The 20862-nt window shown below is 41.8% G+C and overlaps 2 protein-coding genes across 5 annotated transcripts in view; one reads left to right on the top strand and one right to left on the bottom strand.

Moving 5' to 3' along the window:
- Window positions 1-594: 594 nt before the first annotated feature.
- On the bottom strand, window positions 595-5976 carry si:ch211-141o9.10 (probable endonuclease 4). Its single transcript, XM_051667777.1, has 8 exons — window positions 5012-5976; window positions 3154-3335; window positions 2872-3081; window positions 2475-2654; window positions 2199-2330; window positions 1451-1555; window positions 1119-1248; window positions 595-1020 (listed from the first exon to the last, which is right to left on the bottom strand). The coding sequence occupies exons 2-8, from the start codon at window positions 3326-3328 to the stop codon at window positions 960-962; spliced, it is 993 nt and encodes a 330-aa protein (XP_051523737.1). The 5' UTR covers window positions 3329-3335; window positions 5012-5976; the 3' UTR covers window positions 595-959.
- The window catches only part of LOC127423452 (trinucleotide repeat-containing gene 6B protein-like), a 28054-nt gene continuing 11546 nt past the window's right edge, over window positions 4355-20862 (top strand). For 2 of the 4 annotated variants that reach the window (XM_051667757.1, XM_051667755.1), the window contains exons 1-5: window positions 4355-4601; window positions 12140-12228; window positions 12792-12813; window positions 13094-13438; window positions 17330-20140. In XM_051667757.1, coding sequence (XP_051523717.1) covers window positions 12172-12228; window positions 12792-12813; window positions 13094-13438; window positions 17330-20140 — 3235 coding nt within the window. In that variant the 5' untranslated portion in view covers window positions 4355-4601; window positions 12140-12171. Of the gene's footprint in view, window positions 4602-8940; window positions 11222-12139; window positions 12229-12791; window positions 12814-13093; window positions 13439-17329; window positions 20141-20862 lie in introns of those variants that run through there. The other 2 variants (XM_051667756.1, XM_051667758.1) reach the window with 2 other exon arrangements.

Genomic DNA, 20862 nt, shown 5'->3' with positions numbered 1-20862 from the left:
CGCTGAAACATACTCCCTACTGCTGATTCTACAACATCTATATTACAAAATTATTGCAAAATACTGTGTTTTAACATGTAAAATGCTAATGTTTGCCAAAGTCAGAAAAGCAGATTGCTGAAAGCTCCACTTGATCTCAGGTATAACTAAGAGCTCCATCCTTAGTGATGGCAGCCTTACTAAAAATGGAGGAATCTTGTTTGTTACAAGACTGCATGTGGCATTCTTGTGTGGTCCAGCTAATAGTGGGCTGTGCGAAGTGTGGAGGTGCAGCTTCTGGGCTTGGTTGGTGGGGGAAGAAGGTAAACAAGTTAAGGTAATTCCCTTCAAGTGACAAGCGGGTATTGGAGAGACTAAGCAAAATATGTACAGCAATTAAAAGTGCCAGAATTGCGGGCAAAATTAATTTTCTTTGAAAGCAACAGACAAGCATGCACAATAAATAGGCTTACAGAGCCTGACTAGTTGATGCTCATGGCATATGTTTCCATATCCTTGGTCCAGGCTCCCTCTAATGGACAAAAAGTACAAGTAGTATGGATAGTATGCAATTCTGAGCTCAGCCATTGTCTTATGAAATGTTAGTTCAAAACACTGATAACAACTGCAGATATCACCCTTGTGAAGACTAAATTTTAATTCATTGCACATTTATTTGGAAACGAGACAGAGAATTTGTCATTCAGACAAAACATCTTCTGTAACTACATGATTTGCATTAGAAGAAATGAGAAAAGCAAAAAAGAAACATGTATAACTGATGTAATCTTATTCTTGAATAGAAACCTCATTAAAGGCTCAATTAATGAGGATGCAAAATGACAAAAGCTGGGTAATGTTTAAATGTTAATTATGCTTCCGCAATAATAACTCTGCCAGGGAAGATCCAGCAGTTTCCCCATGCCTACAGAGCAAGCTATAGATCAGCTTCCGTTGGCACCCAGGAAATGTCAAATTCTTCACTTTTTTCCACAAAGGGAGTAAAGGAGGTCTATCTGTTCAGCATACTCAAATCCTGGGCTGAGTAGAGAAGATGCATATAAAATACACGTTAGTGCTGCAGTGAAGCTTTCCTTTTAATTCACAACAAAATGCTGGTTTTCCACCCTGAAACTTACCGGCCGGGTGTTTCTAGAATCAGAGGGATATTATCCAGTCGAGGCTCATTTACAATTTCTCGGAAAGCAGTAATACCTATTTGGCCATGCCCAATGTCTTCATGGCGATCCAGATGGCAGCCTAATTTTCCTTTTAAAGAAAAATTACCTCATCTCAAAAGGAGTAACAATGTTACTTAAAACAGCCTATTCATATAGGTTACACCTTGTCAAACTGCTATTGTGTTACATGTAAAATGGAGTCATTAGAATACCAATTACAGCAATATTGATAATGTTATTACATATGTCAGTTTCAGCAGTACTGGTCGGTTTAAAATAATGTGGCATACCTTTAGAGTCATTTAGATGAACTGCTTTCAAATGATGCAATCCAACCACGCAATCAAATTCATCAAGCATATTCTTCACTCCCCCAGCTGGTGAAATGTCATAACCTACACATGACAGTTTCATCTTAAATATTTCACAGATATGCAATAAGCAGAAATGTTTTAAAGAAAGTATTACAACAATATGTCATTTAAAGTAAGATATTAACTCTGATCTTTCAATCATGGATCAAAAATATATTTTCTAAAGTAATTATTGGTAATACTCAGGAGCAGTGTTGGGTAAGTTAATCAAAATAAGTAATACACTCCAAATGACTAATTACTTCTCTAAAATGTAATCAGGTTACTGGTTACTTCATCTAAAAAATTAATCATATTAGTAATTATTTTACTTTTAAGTTACTTTCTAAATCACTTTTCCTAGAAAAGATGTTTGTTTTCTACAAAAATTCAAAACGTCTAGATTTCCTCCTCATTCATTGTCGCACACCCTTCAGCTGTCACAGAAACGCTAACAGATGTACATATGAATTCATATTTTAAATGTATTATACAGTACATATTACATTAGAGCAAGAAATGTACCTAAAAGTAATTACTTTAACTGAAAGTCAGTCACTGTAATCTGATTACAAGAATTTAAAATGTAATGATTACATTACTTTATTGACTAAAATGTAATTAGATTACATATTACTTTGTAATCACATACACACAACACTGCTCAGGGGACCTCACACCATACCTGCTGCAAAAGCATGGCAAGTGTCCAGACACACTCCGACACGTGTCTTGTCACGGACCTGGTCTATTATGCTTTTCAGTTCACTAAACTGCCCACCTACAGTGCTGCCCTGACCACTCATATTTTCAAGCACTATTAAGAAAGAAAGAAAGAAAGAATATATATAAATCAGCACAGGCCATAGTGTAATTAAAGTAAATGCACTGGAAAGCGTCTGCACAGCTATTTTAAAACAGCTATGATCAAAGCTATTAGATATCGGATTGTCTAGTTGACCTGTAATGACGGCAGGGGTTTGCTGGTGCGCATAGTTAATAGCTTGGGCAATTTTCTGCATGCACTGCTCAGGGCTGGATTCCATAGAAGCCCCAGGGTGAAAGTTAAACTGGCTAAGGCCCAGTGCACTGCAGCGACTCAGCTCATCCACAAGCATGGCCTGGCTCTTACTGAACACATCTGGATCACAAGAAAGCATTAACTGACATTCTTACAAACAAACATATGCAGTACAGAGAGGCAAAGTACAGGGTCAAATTATACAAATGCAAACCTTATATATTGACTAGATCAACAGAGTTATATTTTAAAATATACTAACAGTGTAGCTTCATCTTTAAATATTCAGTATTTGGTGGGTGTACACAGCCACCGTGTAAACAGTAAGTGCACAGACCTTCTTTGGGGGAGCCACAGTTCATCAAATAAGATCCATGTGGCAGGATGTGCGTCGGATCGAAGCCATGAAGAACACAGGCTTCCTGAAATTTAACTGCAGCAGCTGGATCGAGGGCGGGTCTGGACCAGGAGCGCTGGGAGCCCAAGAAAAGGGCAAAAGCATGACCTCCTAAGGCCACACTTGCTTCAACTGCTTTCCATATTCCTCCTTAAGAATATCTGGAAAATTTACATGTGTTCAGCACAAAACCAGCATTCAGAATAAAGAATGAATGCTCACCTGATATTGAGACATGAGCTCCTATGTATTTTTTGTTTTCCTTTATCTTCCTTTTCAGTGCCATTTCTTCTACTCTTATGCTGCTTGATGTTTCTTCATCAGAATGTTGAAGCTCCTTTGTTTCGGTAACCTCCTCAAGCTTTCTTTTCTTCTCGCCTTTCCTTCGTGGGTCCATATTTTTTCTGAGTCAACAATAAAATTGTGGTTAGACATTCTTGTTCTAAATCATGTCAGAAAATGATGTGGTAAATCCATGTTTATGCAAACATTAGCTACTAATGATGCCCAAGCCCAACCACAAATCTTTTTTGATTTTCTCCCCTTTTCTCCCCAATTTGGAATGTCCAATTCCCAATGTGCTCTAAGTCCTCGTGGTGGCATAGTGACTCGCCTCAATTTGGGTGGTTGAGGACAAATCTCAGTTGCCTCCGAGTCTGAGACCGTCAGTCTGCACATCTAATCACGTGGCTTGTTGAGCACGTTACCGGGGAGATATAGCACGTGTGGAGGCTTCACGCTATTCTCCGCAGCATCCACGCACAACTCACCATGCGCACAACCTAGAGAGAACCACTTTATGGCGACCACAAGGAGGTTATCCCAACGTGACTCTAACCACCCTAGCAACCTGGCCAATTGGTTGCTTAGGAAGCCTGGTTGGAGTCACTCAGCAAGGGATTAGAACTTGCAACTCCAGGTGTGGTAGTCAGTGTCTTTACTTGCTGAGCTATCCAGGCCCCGACCAAACCACAAATCTTAAAATATTCCATAGGCCAATTGATGTAAAGTTGAGTTACAGAGATTTAAAGTGTAATAATAATAATAATAATAATAATAATAATAAAGTTTACTGTTGTGGAGTATAGATTTAAACATGTGTCTTGTTTGTACAGTTCATTATTGATCTGACATTTAACGTGCACTTTTCAAATAATGTTTCATACTGGATTTGATACTAACACATTTTCTATATTTAAATAATACGTGAAATTTGATGTGATAGACTAAGGTAGCCCTCAAACTGTCAGTTTCAATGAATCAATGTATTCCAAAGAGATACATCTCACAATATTTGTTTTATTTTATTTTATTATGACCAAAACAGCCAATTAATGAGTTATTGGACTTTTAATATTGAAGGTCAAAAATCTCCCTCGACTGCCCCCCTTCCGTCAGATCTGTCCAGACACACACATTCGCACCGAGCAGTAAAATGGCCGACCGTCAACCAACTGACTTCACAGCGCTTTAAACATAAGATTCCACCTCTTTCGTTTACATGATCGTATTTCATATTTGAAACTAGCATTATAGAAGGAGTGTTTCCACGACTAGCTCTTAGACCTTGATGGAGTATTGTATCTCACGTTGCCTGAAAACCCAGAATTTCGCACTTATGCACTTTAGCTGTAGCTAGAAGACTAGCTGCAGTGCATGTAATTCCTGAGGTAAGTTCTTTGTTTTAAAGAGCAAATAACATAAATCGACGCTTCCTACGTATTGCATTAGCATGTATTTTAACGGCTTAAGATGTGTAAAAGCATTAATGTGTGAAACAGTTTGTATCTCGTCGACATCTGTTAGCCTTTAGCTCGATTGCTAGTTAAATTAGCCAGGCAGCTAGTTAGCATCTGCTTGTTTGCAACATGAGCTTTCCGCTGCGCCGCCGGTCGATCTTATTAACACTTGCGCTCATTCTACTAGTATCTTTCCTGCATAATATTTGCATTTAAGGGAGAATATCGGACAATAGTTGGATTAACCGTCTAGGTGGGCCAGGTATCCCGACTCTTAGCTCAAATTGCTAACATTCCTCATATTTGATCATATTTGACGTACTGTTTTGACAGTTGCTTACCTTTTAGATTTAGTCCTTGTTATCCCGTGTAAAAGTAACCGGTGATTTCTGGTGAAATTTAGCAGATGATCTGGGATGGAAGTGTATAATATGTTAGTGTTTTCACTGCTAGCCAACTAGCTAACTCTTATGCATCCGAGTGTGCTATAATCACTAAAACATATCTGTTAGTCTTTACGAGACAGGAGTTTAGTTATTGTTGTTTAAACATTCGTCGAATGTTGGGCAAAATTGTTGTTAAATAAATCGTTTAGAACGCTGACGTATGGAATGTTGCATGTTACGCCGGAGGAAATGGGCGGGTGAGCGGAGCGCCTATCCGAAAACTGTGCCCTGCCAACTGACAGACAGACAGCAGTTAAAAGTTTCCACGATCTCCAAGATCGGAATATGATTGTTATCTGCATCCCATGCCTTCAACCTCTTGTTGTCTAATGTATGCCATATGAAAACACAGGATGCGCCTAAACAGAACATGGCATTGAGCAAGTTACATGTAGGCTTCATTGATTTGTTATGTATGATTGGTGCCGCTGTTGTGATTGAAGCTTCTATGCATTTGGAAAATTTGTAGTTTAAGTTAAGGGGTTTTGTAACTGCGGTCCAGGGACTCCCAGGGGACTACAAAGGGGTGCTAGGGGGAAGGGTCCCACAGTTTTTATTAGTTAGAAATAAATCTCTCTTTAAATGTGATTATTTAAATGGATTTAAAACATCACACTTATATATATATAATTTTTTTTATTGATTCCCTTTAACAAATTAAATATAACAGAAAATACGGAATCAAATTATATAAACTTAAACCCTTCCCCCCGAACATTCCCCCCACCCGACACAAACACACACCCCAGTTGTCATAACTATTTAGAAACATAAACATAAACATACTTTCAAAAAACAATAAGAATGCACACACATTTAAAACTACAAATCCCTCTCCAGTGCCCCTCCTCGAGAACCCTCCAAAAGGCCAAATATCTACCTCACTTCCTATTAAACAAATCTAAGTTTCCCAGCCTCCTTCATGTCACCTCCTCGAATGCCGCCACCCCGCCCATCTCTGTGCAGCACTCCTGAAATGAGGGTGCTCCAGCCGATTTCCATCTCCTAAGAATAATCCATCTGCTGATCATAACTCCGGCTAGGACCCAACTTTTTATGTATCTATCCACTATATTAATGACCGCCCCATCACCTAAAATGCGGAGTCTGGGGCAAAATGAAATTTGAGTGTCCAATACGTCACACATAAAACTCTGAACCCTCAACACATATTCTTGGATCTTACCACACCACCAAAAAACATGGATTGTGTCCCCATCTTCTGATTGGCATCGGTAGAAGGTGGGTGTGTCTTTAAGACCAAGCCTGTATAATCTAGAGGAGGTGCAATAGAATCTGTGTAAAATCTTAAATTGCATAAGGTGCACCCTTGCATCTCTAGATGTAGACTTGATGTTTTTTAGAATCCTAGCCCACATCCAATCCTCCAATACCAAGTTTAAATCTTTCTCCCATAATCTCTCGATAGAAGTTAAAGCTCCATCCCTCAGACTCTGAATTAGCAGTGAGTAATACATTGATGCCTCATGACCTTTTCCAAAAGCAGTAATCACCTCTCCCAGAGTATCTGCCGCTTTAAGGGGGTGTGTGCTACTCCCAAAAATAGTATAGAGCAGGTGGCACAGCTGTAAATACCTACAGAACTGAGATCTGGTAATCCCAAAATGTTGAACCAAATTTTCAAAGGATCTCAAGACTCCACTCTCATATAGGTCACCGAGCGTATTAACCACGAGGCAACATTTAAATAAATGTCCGAATTAAACACTCTGGAATCTTTTGTCCATACCGAGCGCAAATGCGAGATAACGGGGTGTTATAATGGGGTGTTAAAATCCAGTTATTCTGATAGAAAGGCTTTGCAATGGCGAAATAGAGGCAAGAACTTCCTGTTCAATACAAAACCAGGGAGGAGCTCTCTCAGGTGGAAGCAACCAATGAGCCAAATGTCTGAGACCGAATGCATAATAATAAAACAAAATCTTTGTAAATCGGCCTATGCAATATACTGGAGTGTAATCTGGGACATTTACCATTCCAAATGAAGGACTTTACTATGCTATCAAATGGCTTGAAATACGAGTGGGGGACATCTATAGGGAGAGATTGTAGAAGGTAGTTGAATTTTGGAATACAATTCATTTTAATAACATTAACCTTCCCAATCATAGATAAATGTAATGAAGCCCACCTGCCCACATCGCTCAAAAACCTTTTTATTAAAGTGTCAAAATTAACGAAATCACACAAATTTGCTGGGAAAAAAATACCCAAATACTTAATGCCCTGTTTGGGCCACTGGAAGGTGCCCGGCTGAAAAGCCGTCGCTGGGCAGTACGCTGTCAGAGGCAAATCTTCGGATTTAGACCAATTGACTCTGTACCCTGAGAACTTAGAAAAGGAATTAATAATTCTGTGGAGGCAAGGCATAGATCTAGTGGGGTCGGAGACGAATAATAAAATATCCTCTGCATAAAGAAAAAGCTTATGTGCCACGCCTCCCGCCATCACCCCTGGAAAATCACCCTCATTTCTTATCGCGGCTGCTAATGGTTCCAGGGCAAGACAGAACAATAATGGGGAAAGAGGTCAACCCTGCCGGGTGCCCCTATGCAGAGTAAAATAATCTGAAATTAATCCATTCCTTTGAACCGCCGCTACCAGGTGTCAATAAAGTAACTTAATCCACCCAATAGAAGTATTCCCGAACCTGTACATTTCCAGAATCTTAAAAAGATAATCTCATTCTACCATAGCAAATGCCTTTTCGGCGTCAAGTGAGATGGCAGCGACCGGAGTCTGATCGTTCGCCACTGTCCACATGACATTAATGAAACGCCTAATGTTATCAGAAGAGTTACAGCCCCGAATAAACCTTACCTGATCTATATGTATAAGAGATGTCATAACTTAATCGGTTAGCCAACATTTTTGACAATATTTTAATGTCTAGCTGTATCAGGGAGATTGGACGGTAACTCTTACACTCGCTTGGATCTTTGTCCTTTTTAAGAATCAGACTGATCCGGGCATGCGTCGTGGTTGGCGGGAGCTTTCCATTCTTTAATGATTCCGTATAAACTTCTAGCAAAAGAGGAGTCAGTTCTGTAGCATACAATCTTAAAAACTCAGCAGCAATACTTGGCATTGGAGGAAGGAGTGTGGGCTAAGATTCTTAAAAATGTTAAGTCTGCATCTAGAGATGCAAGGGTGCGTCTTATACAATTAAAAATTTTGCATAGATTTAATTGGACCCCCTCTAGACTGTATAGGCTTGGTCTTAAAGACACACCCACTTGCTGGAGATGCCATTCGGAGGATGGAGACATGGCCCATGTTTTTTGGTGGTGTCGAGATCCAAAAATTCTGGTCGAAGGTTCGGAATTTTGTGTGCGATGTGGTGGGCACTCGGGTTTCGTTTTGCCCCAGACTTTGTGTTCTGGGCGATGGGGCGGTCATCGATGTGGGAGATGGCCATATTGAGAACTGGGTTCTGACCTGTGTGATGATCGCCAGGCAGGTTATTTTGAGGGGTTGGAGGTTAGCTGGTGTGCCCCCATATCCGGAGTGGTGCACGGAGATGGGGAGGGTAGCGGCTTATGAGGAGGTGTCATTGGGAAGACGCGGTGATTTAGATTTGTTTGTCTGGAAATGGGGCAAGTATTTGTAATTTTTGTGGGGCTCTCGGGTGGGGTATGGAGAGAGTATTGTAGTATAGTTTTTAAGTGAGTGATGATTGTGTGTGTGTGTATGTATGTATATATATATATATATATATATATATATATATATATATATATAAAACATCTTTGTGCACAGAAATATGTTTTTTGTATTGTGGGCTAATTCCGTGACTGCCGTCTATTATTTTGAATGGTGTGGAAAAGCAACTTTAATAAATAAACTGATGTGTACCATGATTAAATTAAACACAGAGAGTGGCCATTCATTTCTTCTCCATGCACTTGTCGATGTGCATGATATGAGATATTTGTGTTGGCACTCCTGGAAGTGTCATGTTTGCAGCATAGGATGTATATGCCGTTAATCACGTACAATAAATTGGCTTTCAAAGATGTATACCTTGTCGTCATGATGAACACAGGCTAACGATTGGGGCAAATTCTATCATGTGACACAAAATTTTTGCATTAATGCCAATTTTCTCGACAAAAAGTGTTTCCAAACCAGTTTTTTGCGACATTTGAAGTATCGACATAGTTTATGCGCTAGAGTTTCCATCAGCTTTTTTGATGAGCTAATACTTTTTTTTGTAAAAAAATCCTGTATTCCTGTCTTCCTAGTTTATCTTTACTCTCTTTGAAACATTTGAATTGTAGATGTTTACTTAAATGACTCTCCTGCTCTTACTTGAGCCAGCACTAAAGGAAAAATGCCCATCCCATATCTTCCCAAATTTTTCAGCTTCCTGCCGGGAAATATGGGTTTCTTGAAGAAACACTATATCAAATTTCTTACGTTTAAGAAAAGAAATAACCTTACTTCTTTTCATGAGGTGCCCCAACCCATTCACATTCCACGTGGAGAGAGATAATCCACTCATACTAACATTTGACATTTTGACATATTAGAAAAAAAAATAGATATTGTGTCAAAAACAAAATTATAAAGACCACATTCCAACATTAGTGCAACAATCAAACCCCAAACTTACCCCAAAACCAAACAAACAGAAAAAAGAAAAACGTGCGCATTAACCCCCGCGCTTGACAGCGCCAACTGGTGTCCATCCCTCTAAACTCAAACAGTCCATGTATGCCTATGAGAGCCCCCGCGACAACTTTGCCGTCGGATTGGATCGGAAGTCCGGTGTTTCTATACAGATTTTGTGAGACAGAATTACACGACAAAAGATAATCTATAAAACAAACTCCAGCCAATAGGTGGGATAAACACAAAGAACGTGTAGATTTATCCACATAACTGTCCCGAAGGTGTGTTCCTCCACAAAACAAGCTTCAGCCGCTAGGCGGATCCAGCACACACACAAAAAAAAGGCCGTTCAGTTTCCTCGGGCAGTCAAACGAATGTTCAGTGAGCCAGACAATTCGACTGTTATTTGAGTGCAGCAAATGACCTAATCACTCCAATGTCCTGCAAGAAATACTCCACAAAACAAACTCCAACCAATAGGAGGCATGAGCACAAAGAATGCGCAGATTCATCCACAACACTCTTCCGAAGTAGTGTTATTCCACAAAACAAACTCTAGCCGCTAGGCGGAACCAACACAAAAAGAAACAAAAAAGGCGCCAAGTTTCCTCGGACCGTCAAGCGAATGTTCAGTGAGTCAGGCCCACTCGGCTGCAACGTGAGCATCACACAATGACTTTATTGTGTCCATTGACTTTATGAAGGATAATGCTTGTTGGGGCCATGTAGATACTTTGCGGCCATCCTTAGCATCTGTTCTCTATTTGGCCAGGAACATCAGTGCAAAAGTGACCTTCCGTTAATGTAAGAGCTTCTTGCATTCCTTGAATCGATCATGTTTCTCTCTTGTCGATTTCGCAAAGTCTGGAAAAAGAAAATGTTGTGGTTCTTCCAAGAAAGCCTTTCTTTACTCCTTGCCTTGTGTAACACGAGATCTTTATTTGATGATCTCAGAAATTTGGCCAGAATTGATCCGGACCAGTCTCACTCAGCAGATTGCCGAGCCGGAACTCTGTGAGCTTGCTCGATTTGCAGCTTATAGCCTGTTATGTCGAGCAGACTCGGAAGGAGCCCGTCCAGAAATTCCACAATATTCTGACCCTCTGCTTGCTCAAGAATTCCAACAATTTGGATGTTGTTCTGCCGACTACGATTTTCCATATCCTCCAACTTTTCCCAGACCCGCTCCAAGCCTGCTTTGGTCGCTAGCGGATTAGCAGCTAATTCCCTCTCTGATGACTCCAGATAATCGATCCGTTTTTCGACATCTGCCACTCTTGTAACCATCTCAGTGAATTTAGTCTCCATAGCAGTGATCGATCGATCGTATTGCAGCAAGATCCTCCAAGTCAGCAACGACCTTCACCAGCATTGCCGAGACGTTCAGCAATTCGTGCCGAATCTCTTTCACCTCTCCGTCCAAATTGACTCCCTGGTCCGAGGCCTCCGGGGGGGCATCAGCTTGAGCACGTAAGTGTCTTTTAATGTCTCCAGAGCCCGAGGATTTTGAATTCTTTGACATGTTGTCTTCCTAGAACAGTTATGGATCAGGGTGTGTCAAATCTCACCGGTTTATTTAATTAAAAGTATCAAAACTAGCAAAGTGTGTAGAGCTCGCCGTTCACGCGTCCGAACTTCGCACGGCATCACGTGACACCCCTTTTTAATTGGTTTTGATTTCAGGCTGTATGGCAAAAAAAAAGTGTGACTATTCCAAAGGGGTATGATGATTTTCTATAGGCACTGCATATTAGGGGGATCATCATAATTCGGGGTCCTTGGCAACAAAACGTTGGAAACCCGCCGGTTTAGTTCATAAAGCAGCACCTCTCTTTACCTGATGTCCTGGACTGGTTGAATGTTAGAGGCCATAAAAGATTTTCCAGAACACTACATAATCAGAACTGGGGTGACAGGGGCCTTGGTAGCTCAGCGAGTATTGACTTTGACTACCACCTCTGGAGTCGCAAGTTCTGGTTGGTTGGGAGGGTAGAGTCACATGGGGTAACCTCCTTGTGGTCGCTATAATGTGTGGTTCTCACTCTTGGTGGGGCGCGTGGTGAGTTCTGTGTGGATGCCGCGGAGAATGGCGTGGGCCTCCACAAACATTACGTTTCTGTGGTAACGCACTCAACAAGCCACGTGATAAGATGCGTGGATTGATGGTCTCAGACGCGGTGGCAACTGAGATTCGTCCACCACCACCACGAGGACTTGGAGCGCATTGGGAACTGGGCATTCCAAATTGGGGAGAAAAGGAGAGAAAAAAAAAAAGAACTGGGGTGACAGAAAAGGGCTGTTTAGACATATTCTCAACACATTTTTGCAGTTGATTGTGTTTGTTTTGAATAAGGTTGTTTTAAATATTTAAAAACATTTCTTTTTTAGAAAAGAAGGATCAGGAAAGGGAACAGCAGTTCATGGAAGACAAGAAAAGGAAAAAAGAAGATAAAAAGAAACGGGAAACCTCACAGAAGGTAAAGGTTATAATACAAGGATACAATTGTAGAGCGCTGTGAATTCTACTCTTCAGGCCAAAGTGTACTTCGGATGTGCACGCTGTGGATCCTTCCGCGCACAGTATGTGTGATGCAAATCAGCACAGCCGCACGGCTTTACCGCACCGCCTAGATTTTCTTGACTCGCGCACGTGGTCTTCTGTGCACATCGTATGTGCATGCGCTGGCCATTGACTGTACTAAAAGAGTGTCACAAACCAGCTGTAGTATGCATGCATCTAACACATTCCTATTCGTTTGTGGTCAGAAAAGTATACTCAAAGGCAACGCGGTCGACCAGGCGCGAGGTGATCCGGAACGCGCAAAAACGAAGTATACCTGGGCCTTTCAGGATTGCTCAGATTACCATTTTGTCAGTTGCAGTGTGTTACATTGTCTTGTCATATCTGTCATGAAGACTGGCGTAGCACAAGTCAATGGATGAATAGAAGCATCAACCAAACAAACATTGTTCTATGCTTTAAGTAATTTCAATATTATACAGTATGTCATCGGTTTGACTTTTCTTTTAAATTTTTCAGGTTGTCGAGCAAAAAAATAAAGGTACAACAACTTTTTATTACCTTTTGTGATTTGTAAAAGTCTTTGCATGTTTTATTGTTTTTCACCTACACTGTGTACTGATCTCCTGATAGCTACAGAGATAATCTGTGATTGTGCTTCACATTCATTCAATTTACTTAAAACACTTTTTAAAATAACATTTTGGCATTCACATGAAAATGTGTATAATTATGTTATAGTCTTTTTATTATTTCTTTACCTGAATTTAGATTTTCTGCAGTTCTGTTCTCACTTGCTTCTTAATTTTTCCACTACACAGTGCCAGAATTGACCAAGCCTCCATCTGCACAGTCTCCTGCCACCCCCAACTCAGCTTCTCCCAGCCCTGGCCCCGTCCCCTCTTCAACCCCATCCGCTGCCACCCCGGCTGCTGGCGCCCTCCCTCAGGGTGGGAACAATGCTAAGCGGCTGGCGGTGGCCAACGGACAGCCCTCCCCCAGCCCCCAGAGTTCTCAGCGCTACATGCCCCGTGAAGTGCCCCCTCGATTCCGTTGCCAGCAGGACCATAAAGTGCTACTGAAGAGGGGCCAGCCACCACTGTCCTCGATGCTGCTGGGGGGAGGCAACAGTGGGGCAGACAGCCCCAATGAAACAGTGGCCTCGGGTAAGGCTCATTAAATGAATAATTTGACTGACAAACACCATCAAACAGAAAGACCAACTTTGAGTTGGGCAACTATGTGAATTAAATTTGCCATGGCTCATTGTTTATTTAGAGAGATGTATGAGGTGGATCAAAGTAGGGCTTAACGATAATGACAAATCATAATTCTCGATTAGTTGCTATGATATTGTAATTATGATTACTTTAGATTGATAGAATTTATATTAATATACTTATTTTATGTGGGGCATCTGGTTTAATCCATGTATTCTGAAGCGATCTAATCAGTTTTGGGTGAGAACAGACCAAAATTTAACACCTTTATCTGTACATTTTACCATTGTGGTGTTTCGGCACAACCATGATTTCGCATTTGACGCATGCGCAGAGCACTAGGAAGTGTACTTGAGCTTGAAATCATGATCGGCAAGGAGACTGCCATTGTCAAGATTTATAGTGTAAAAGGAGTTACATTTTGGTCTGTTCACACCTAAAACTGATTGGATCGCTTCAGAAGATTTGAGATGCACTAGAGAACCACTGGAGTCTTAAGGAGTACCTTTGTGCTAGAGCTGAATGATTTGGACAAAAAAATCTAATTGCATTTATTTAGAAAAATATTGTGGTTTGAACTGTTATATGATTATTAAAAAAAAAGCTAGTGAGTGTTACTTTCCAAAATACCTTAATTCCAAAATTAAGTTATGGGCAAACATGTTCTACTGCCAACAGAAATACTGTTCAAGAAAGGGTGTTCACACATGAATTCTCTTAAAAAGAACCAGACCTAATAAATAAAAAATACAGTGAAACATAAGCTGCCATTCCACCATAAGGTTGAACGGTTGTGAGCACGGTACAGAGCGGTTACAGTAGAATTTCCACATGAGCACGGTTCGGCACATTACCACTGTTAAAACTATAAAACTAAAATTAATACATTTAAATTTTCATAAGGGCAAATGCAAAATACACCATTTAAATTTTTTTTTTTAATACATAGAAATGCATAAAACCTAAAAAAAAAAATAAAAAAAAAATAGGCTAAAATATTTTTGAAAGAAAATATAAGGGGATGAAGTAGGGGGGCGTTCATCAAAAAAAGGTTGAGAACCACTGGTTTAATGTATCTTCCTGATTTTATGATGATGGTTTAACTTGTATTGTAGCCTACATTTATTTTTCATTAGGCAAGTAGGCTAGATTACTAGCTCATTAAAACTCAAAATGTATCAATATATTCTCATATACTATATATTTTCATATAATACTTAATATTTTTTCAATAAATATCTTTTTAAGCTGGTCTGGGAATTTTTTATTTTCTGCATGTTCATGTCCAGTGGAATACACAAGCCTTCTCACACTTTTCTCTTTGCTTTCCTTTTTGTGACATGGGCCATGTCTTTCCTGTGCTTTAGCAGAGTAAAACCAAGGAAAAAAGCAGTCCTAAAAACTGGAATATGCATAGCGCATTCGCTCCAGTGTTTACTTCTCATGCCGTCACCATCAGACAGATCTGTTAAGGACGTTCTCCTGATTTCACTGGGGGAAATACTGATTCACATCATCTTCATGTTGTATCTGTTCTCTGTGTATCTGTTTTTGTCGACTTTGTAATAGGGTCTCAGCTCACTTGTATCATTATTTTTTGGAACCCAGTAAGTTAAGTCAAGAAATTATGGAAATATTTTTTTGTATATTATTAACAAAAGCAACTATTATTATTATTATTATTATTATAATAAAACAGTACCATATTTATGTAATGCATGCAGCATTGCTGTGCAAGTGTGGCAGACAAGCCTCTTGTTCATCAGGAAAAGAGGAAGCAGGAACCGGATTAACAATCAAAAAAACTTTAACATAAAACACTGAACAGAAACATAACAAAAGCGCACACATAAAACACTTCTGCATGCGTTTCTCTCTCTCTGGCATCCCTGGCTCCTCCTCTTATCTCTTTCCCGCTGATTGGGCATGAATCCTCTCGGCCCGACCACGCTCTCCTCCTTGTCACACCGAACCTTTATTTTGGTGGAAGCTTTTATTTTGGCAGTGCGCTGAAGATAGACATGAAGGAAGAGAAATGCTCTCATTCATTCTTCTGTTCTCAAAAACCCGATGTTTTGAGGTTACTTTAGATTTGAATAAAAACTTTTAGCAGCAAAGCATATTTGGATTAAAAAAATTTGCAATTGAGGGGGCCTGGGAAGCTCAGCGAGTATCGACGTTAACTACCACTCCTGGAGTTGCGAGGTTGAATCCAGGGCATGCCAAGTGACTCCAGCCAGGTCTCTTAAGCAACCAAATTGGCCTGGTTGCAAAGGAGGGTAGAGTCACATGGGGTAACCTCCTCGTGGTTGCTATAATGTAGTTCGCTCTCGTGGGGCACGTGGTGAGTTCCGCGTGGATGCCGCGGAGAATATCGTGAAGCCTCCACACTGGCTATGTCTCCGCAATAACACGCTCAACAAGCCATGTGATTAGATGCGCGGATTGACATCTCAGACGCGGAGGCAACTGAGATTAATTTTCCGCCACCCTGATTGAGGCGAGTCACTACGCCACCACGGGGACCTAGAGCGCATTGGGAATTGGGCATTCCAAATTGGGGAGGAAAAAAATAGGAAAATATTTGCAATTTGTGAATCTAGAGCACTGTAAATTTATCACGCTTAGATAATTAGCCTCACTCGTGCTTTGAGTATGTGTAATACTACAGAAAACAGTGCTCTGCGCATGCAGTATATATGCAGAAATAAAATTATTTTTGCAATTTAAAACAAAGGCCCTAGCTAACCCATACTGTTTCACTGGGTACTGCATCTTCCCACAAATTGCATGGTTTCCACTCAAACTAGGTTTGCGCATACATGCACATGTCCACACACACAGTATTTTCAACAGGTAATATGTTAGTAAATAAGTTTGCTAACATAATTTTAGGTGATAGGGTACAATGAGGCTAAATGGTGTCATTTTCATTCATTGTCATTGGATGTCATTTTCCTCAACCACAATAAAACAGATTTTCTTTAAGGGGGTCATTGTACACTAATCAAGAATTTATGCATTTCGAATGGTTATCAATACGGGTCAGAAATTACCCAAATGACAAAAGGAGGGGGTTAGGAGTTTCTTAAGACACTAGGAAGGTTAAAATATCTTTGCGTGGGTTTTCTGCTGAAGAAAAAGTAATACGAGTTTGAGATGACATAATTGTCATTTTTGGGTAAACTGTTACTTTAATGGAATTTTTTTGTGCAACAGGAGTAGACATCTGTAATTTACACTTCATGATTAGTTAATTGTGGCAGCTCTAATTGTAATTTTGTTTATTTATTTGATTCATTGTGCAGCCTTAGATCAAAGTGCTCAGTGCAGGGCGATGATATTTGACCATCTCCATCTTCCAAAAGCCTGAGTATGAAAATCATTTTGGCATTATAAATGGTTTTGTTAGCGATGTTTATTTTGGAATGCCACACATAAAATTACATACCAGCTGATAGATATCACTGAAATTAGTGACCTGAGAAATCACACCTGTCTCTGTGACAGCTCTAGACTTTGTAAATTATAAAAAAGTGTCAGTTGCCTGCACCTTTTTTAGCCATTTGTAAGTGCTCTGTCTGTGAATAATTTTGTGTGTTTGAGTTTGCTGACGTCTGAGAGAGGGTGTGTGGTGGAAGTTAGCAAGATGTCTAAAATTCCTTACAGAACCTTTAAGGCTTAGAAAGCTGTTTGTATCACATTAAATCTAGTTTGTTCTTTTCTGTATGTTATATGCATTTTTTTAAGTTATTGTAATGCCCATGAGGCCCAGGCAGTTGCTGGTTCTGCTCTGAAAGGATCCTGAAGAGTTTTGCTTTGATATTTTGTTTTCAGATCCAGTCCAGGGCCCTGTGGGTCCAGCTGCTCCCTCACTGCCCCATACTTCATCCTCCTCATCAATCGCTGCTTCTACTTCAAATTATGCAAATTCCATGTGGGGGACCAGCTCTGGCAGCCAACCCCTCTCTCAGGGCAGGGAAAAGGTGATAGTGGACCGGTCAGACCTGGAGGAATGGCCCAGTATTGCTGCTGGGGATGGGTTGAAGACAGGGGATACAGCAGGTACTGGAGGCGTGGATGTTAGCGGGATTCTGAACAGCAGCGCCTCATGGGGTGAAAGCTATCTCCAACAGCAAGCAAAAGTTGTGGGAGTAGGGAATGGAGGCAGAAAAGGAGTTAATTCTGACAGCCCCTCCCCACCCACTTCCTCCAGTTCACCCAATGAATGTATGCAGTCTGGTAGTGTTTGGGCTTCATCCTCCCATGAACTCATTGGGGGAAATGCAGTAGCAGCAGGCTCATTGCCCTCCATATCCAAAGCTGCCCCTCTCCCAGGGAACTCTGATGGCTCCCTTGGCATCAGCTGTGGGATTCAAGGTGCCAATTTTACCCCTAATGCTGATCCCTCTGCTTGGCCAGCCCTGGTACAGGATGGGGCTGGTACAGTTGCAACAGAGGGTGGCTCCTCTTCCCTCCAAAGCTCATCATTGTCTGCCAGCAATGCTCTTTCTGTGAATCAATCCTCTCATCAGCACCAACTTCACCAAATGCAATCCAGAGACAGAGAGACATCCTGTGGAAAGTGGGGTAGTGCAGCACTGGAACCAGAAGCAGGACCAAAAAACACAGGAGTGACAGAGGTGGCTGAAATGAACTCTAGAAGCACTGGTGTAGGGGATGCTTCCTCTTCCTCCTCCACCAGCTCCTCATTGTGGAAAACTCAGCCTTTCCCTGCAAACTCCAAAATGGGTGCCTCAAGGACTGAATCTTGGAAGGATGAAGCAGGGGTGAGTTCCATGTCTGCTGAAGGAGGGAATGCATGGCGTTTCACTGGCCAAGAAGATCGTGAAGATTTGACAGGGGCAAGTGCATGGGGAACAGCAAGTGGGGGTCAGACCTCCGGGCTATCTCAGGGAGCATGGGGTGGGGACCAGATGTTGGTTGGGGAATGGGGGGCTTCAGGTGGTGGTGGAGGTGTCAACAATCCAGCTGGGCAAGATGGATTAAGCAGTAACAGCAGCAGCAGCAGTGGTGGCAGTGTTGGCAACCCAGCAACTTCCTCCTCCACACCTTCAACTAAGACAAAAGCTTGGGACAATCAGAAAGGAGTTGGGGATGTAGGGGTAGGAGACTCAAGTGAGTGGGGAGGCCAGGGTAGCAGAGGCGGGGGAGGAACCTCGTCCTCTAGTGGTGGAGGAAACTCCAGAAGTGGAAATCAGCGCCATGGCCACCACCGCTCTCATCAGCCTCCCAACCCTGAAGTGGCCTTAGAGAATCTGCTTAGCCGGTCTGACCTGGACCCCAGAGTGCTGTCCAACTCTGGCTGGGGTCAGACACAAATCCGTCAGAATGTGGCATGGGATTTTGAGGGTGGAGTTGCTGCCACACAAGGTGGAGTCGGTTCCCCTTCTACAATGAAAGCACCTGCCCACACCCAACCATTCTCTGGTTCTACTGGCACCACAACTACTGATCCATCTTCCTCCACTTTGCTCCAAGGAGCAACTCTGAATGCCAACTTGAACTCAAACTCCATCCTTGGACCACCGTCTGGCTCACCTGGTGAGAGCTGGGACAACAGTAGTAGTAGCAGCAGCAGTTCTTCTTTGCACACTCGAGGCCCTCCACCTTCTGGTGTCAATATACAAAACCCTGGCATCTCACAGTCTGTAGGTGGAGGAGGTAATCCAGCTGGTGTGCAGGGCAAGCCATCCGGGGGCTGGGGAGGGACAGCATCATCAGAAGACCAAGGGAAAGGTTGGGATAGCGAGGGACATGAGTGGCGAGAGCACAGAGCAGGGAGTGGGGCAAGCGGGTGGGGAGATTTTCAAACACAGGGTGCTCCAGCAAGTGGAGGTAGTGGCTGGGGAGAAAGTCAGGAGGAGAAAGGATCCCGGGGTTGGAAAGATATGGGGAGAGGGGATGCAGGTAATTGGGGGCAGAGAGCTAGCAGCGACTGGGGAGAAAATGAACCCAAATCATGTAGTAGTGGTTGGGGGGGTGGGAAGGATAGTGGAGGTACTAGTGGGGACTCAGAAGTGGGTAAATGGGGTAATTGGGATGAGGGAGCTCCTAGAGGTGCGTGGGGAGCTGGAGGTAGAGGGGTGGGTGGAGACATAGGTGGTAAATCTCACCAAGGCTGGGGTGGGAAAATGCACCCTTCGCAGATGCCAAACAGCCAATTGGCCTCACAGAAAGGCCCGGCACAGCAGCAGCAGCTACAATCACAGCCCCAACAGTGTCAATCAATGGACACAGGGGTCATGCAAGGGGGCTGGGGAAGACCAGGAGGTCCTTCAGCCCAGAGCCAAAGTTCAGGGTGGACTTCAGGGCCCATACCCCAAATTGCCAGTGGCCCTGGAGACAGTTCGGAGCCCAGTGGTTGGGAGGAGCCTTCTCCACAGTCCATAAGCAGGAAGATGGAGATAGATGATGGAACATCTGCTTGGGGTGACCCTAACAACTACAACTACAAAAGTGTCAACTTGTGGGACAAGAACAACCCCTCATCTGGCAAGGCACAATCAATGTCCCCTCAGCAGGGACCCCCATCCCTGCAACAGCAGCCACCTGGAAGAATGCCAGCAGGCCTTGGGAATAGAGACATGAACCTTACACATTCATCCAGCAAGGGGCAAGGAATAGGTAAGACACTTCTTTGCTTTTCTTTGAAATAACACATTAATAAGTAGTACAGGTGAACCTCTCATAATGAGTTTGTTTTTTTTATTGAGATCTTTGTACCTTATATTTGCAAAACATCTAAACTAATTTTTACAAGAAACAACTTATTTATTATTATTTTTTTTAAAAGGAGCGCTGTGCTCTAGTAAGGTCATGTGATTTAAGTGTCTACACTGAGAGTGAGCCTTGCGATGCAAAGCTGTCTAGAATCCAAGCACTTATGGGAGCAATCTAGTTTTGTCATCCTGCCCCACACCACTTGCTTGCAAAGCAGATGGGATGTAAAACATGTTTAAAATGAATAATCAGATTAATTCACAAAGGTTTTGCAATTAAATAAGTCATATTTAATTTTTTTGTTTTTTTTTTGTTACAATTTTTATTAAAATAAAGTTTTTTCAATATTCATATTCAATGAATCAAAGAAAAGAGGCAATATCAGGTAGGTTAGTTTGACTTAAATGTCTCCTGTGCGCCAACAAAATAGTGTTATCAGTACAATGGCACTGTTTTATTTTAGAGATGGTAATGGCTTTTCGTAATTACATTTTGTTATTGTATTTTAAGCAAATACATTTTCCATACAATTAACGCATTTTCTTCAGTAGTGGCCATCATAATGAGTTGGGTAGGCAACCTAATACAAATTTTAAGCATGTTTGACTTGAGACCAGATTGGTGTT

Source organism: Myxocyprinus asiaticus, chromosome 32, assembly GCF_019703515.2.
Source record: "Myxocyprinus asiaticus isolate MX2 ecotype Aquarium Trade chromosome 32, UBuf_Myxa_2, whole genome shotgun sequence".
Lineage (NCBI taxonomy): Eukaryota > Metazoa > Chordata > Actinopteri > Cypriniformes > Catostomidae > Myxocyprinus > Myxocyprinus asiaticus.
Note: the sequence above shows the minus strand (reverse complement) of the source record. Positions and strands in the feature narration are given on the sequence as shown.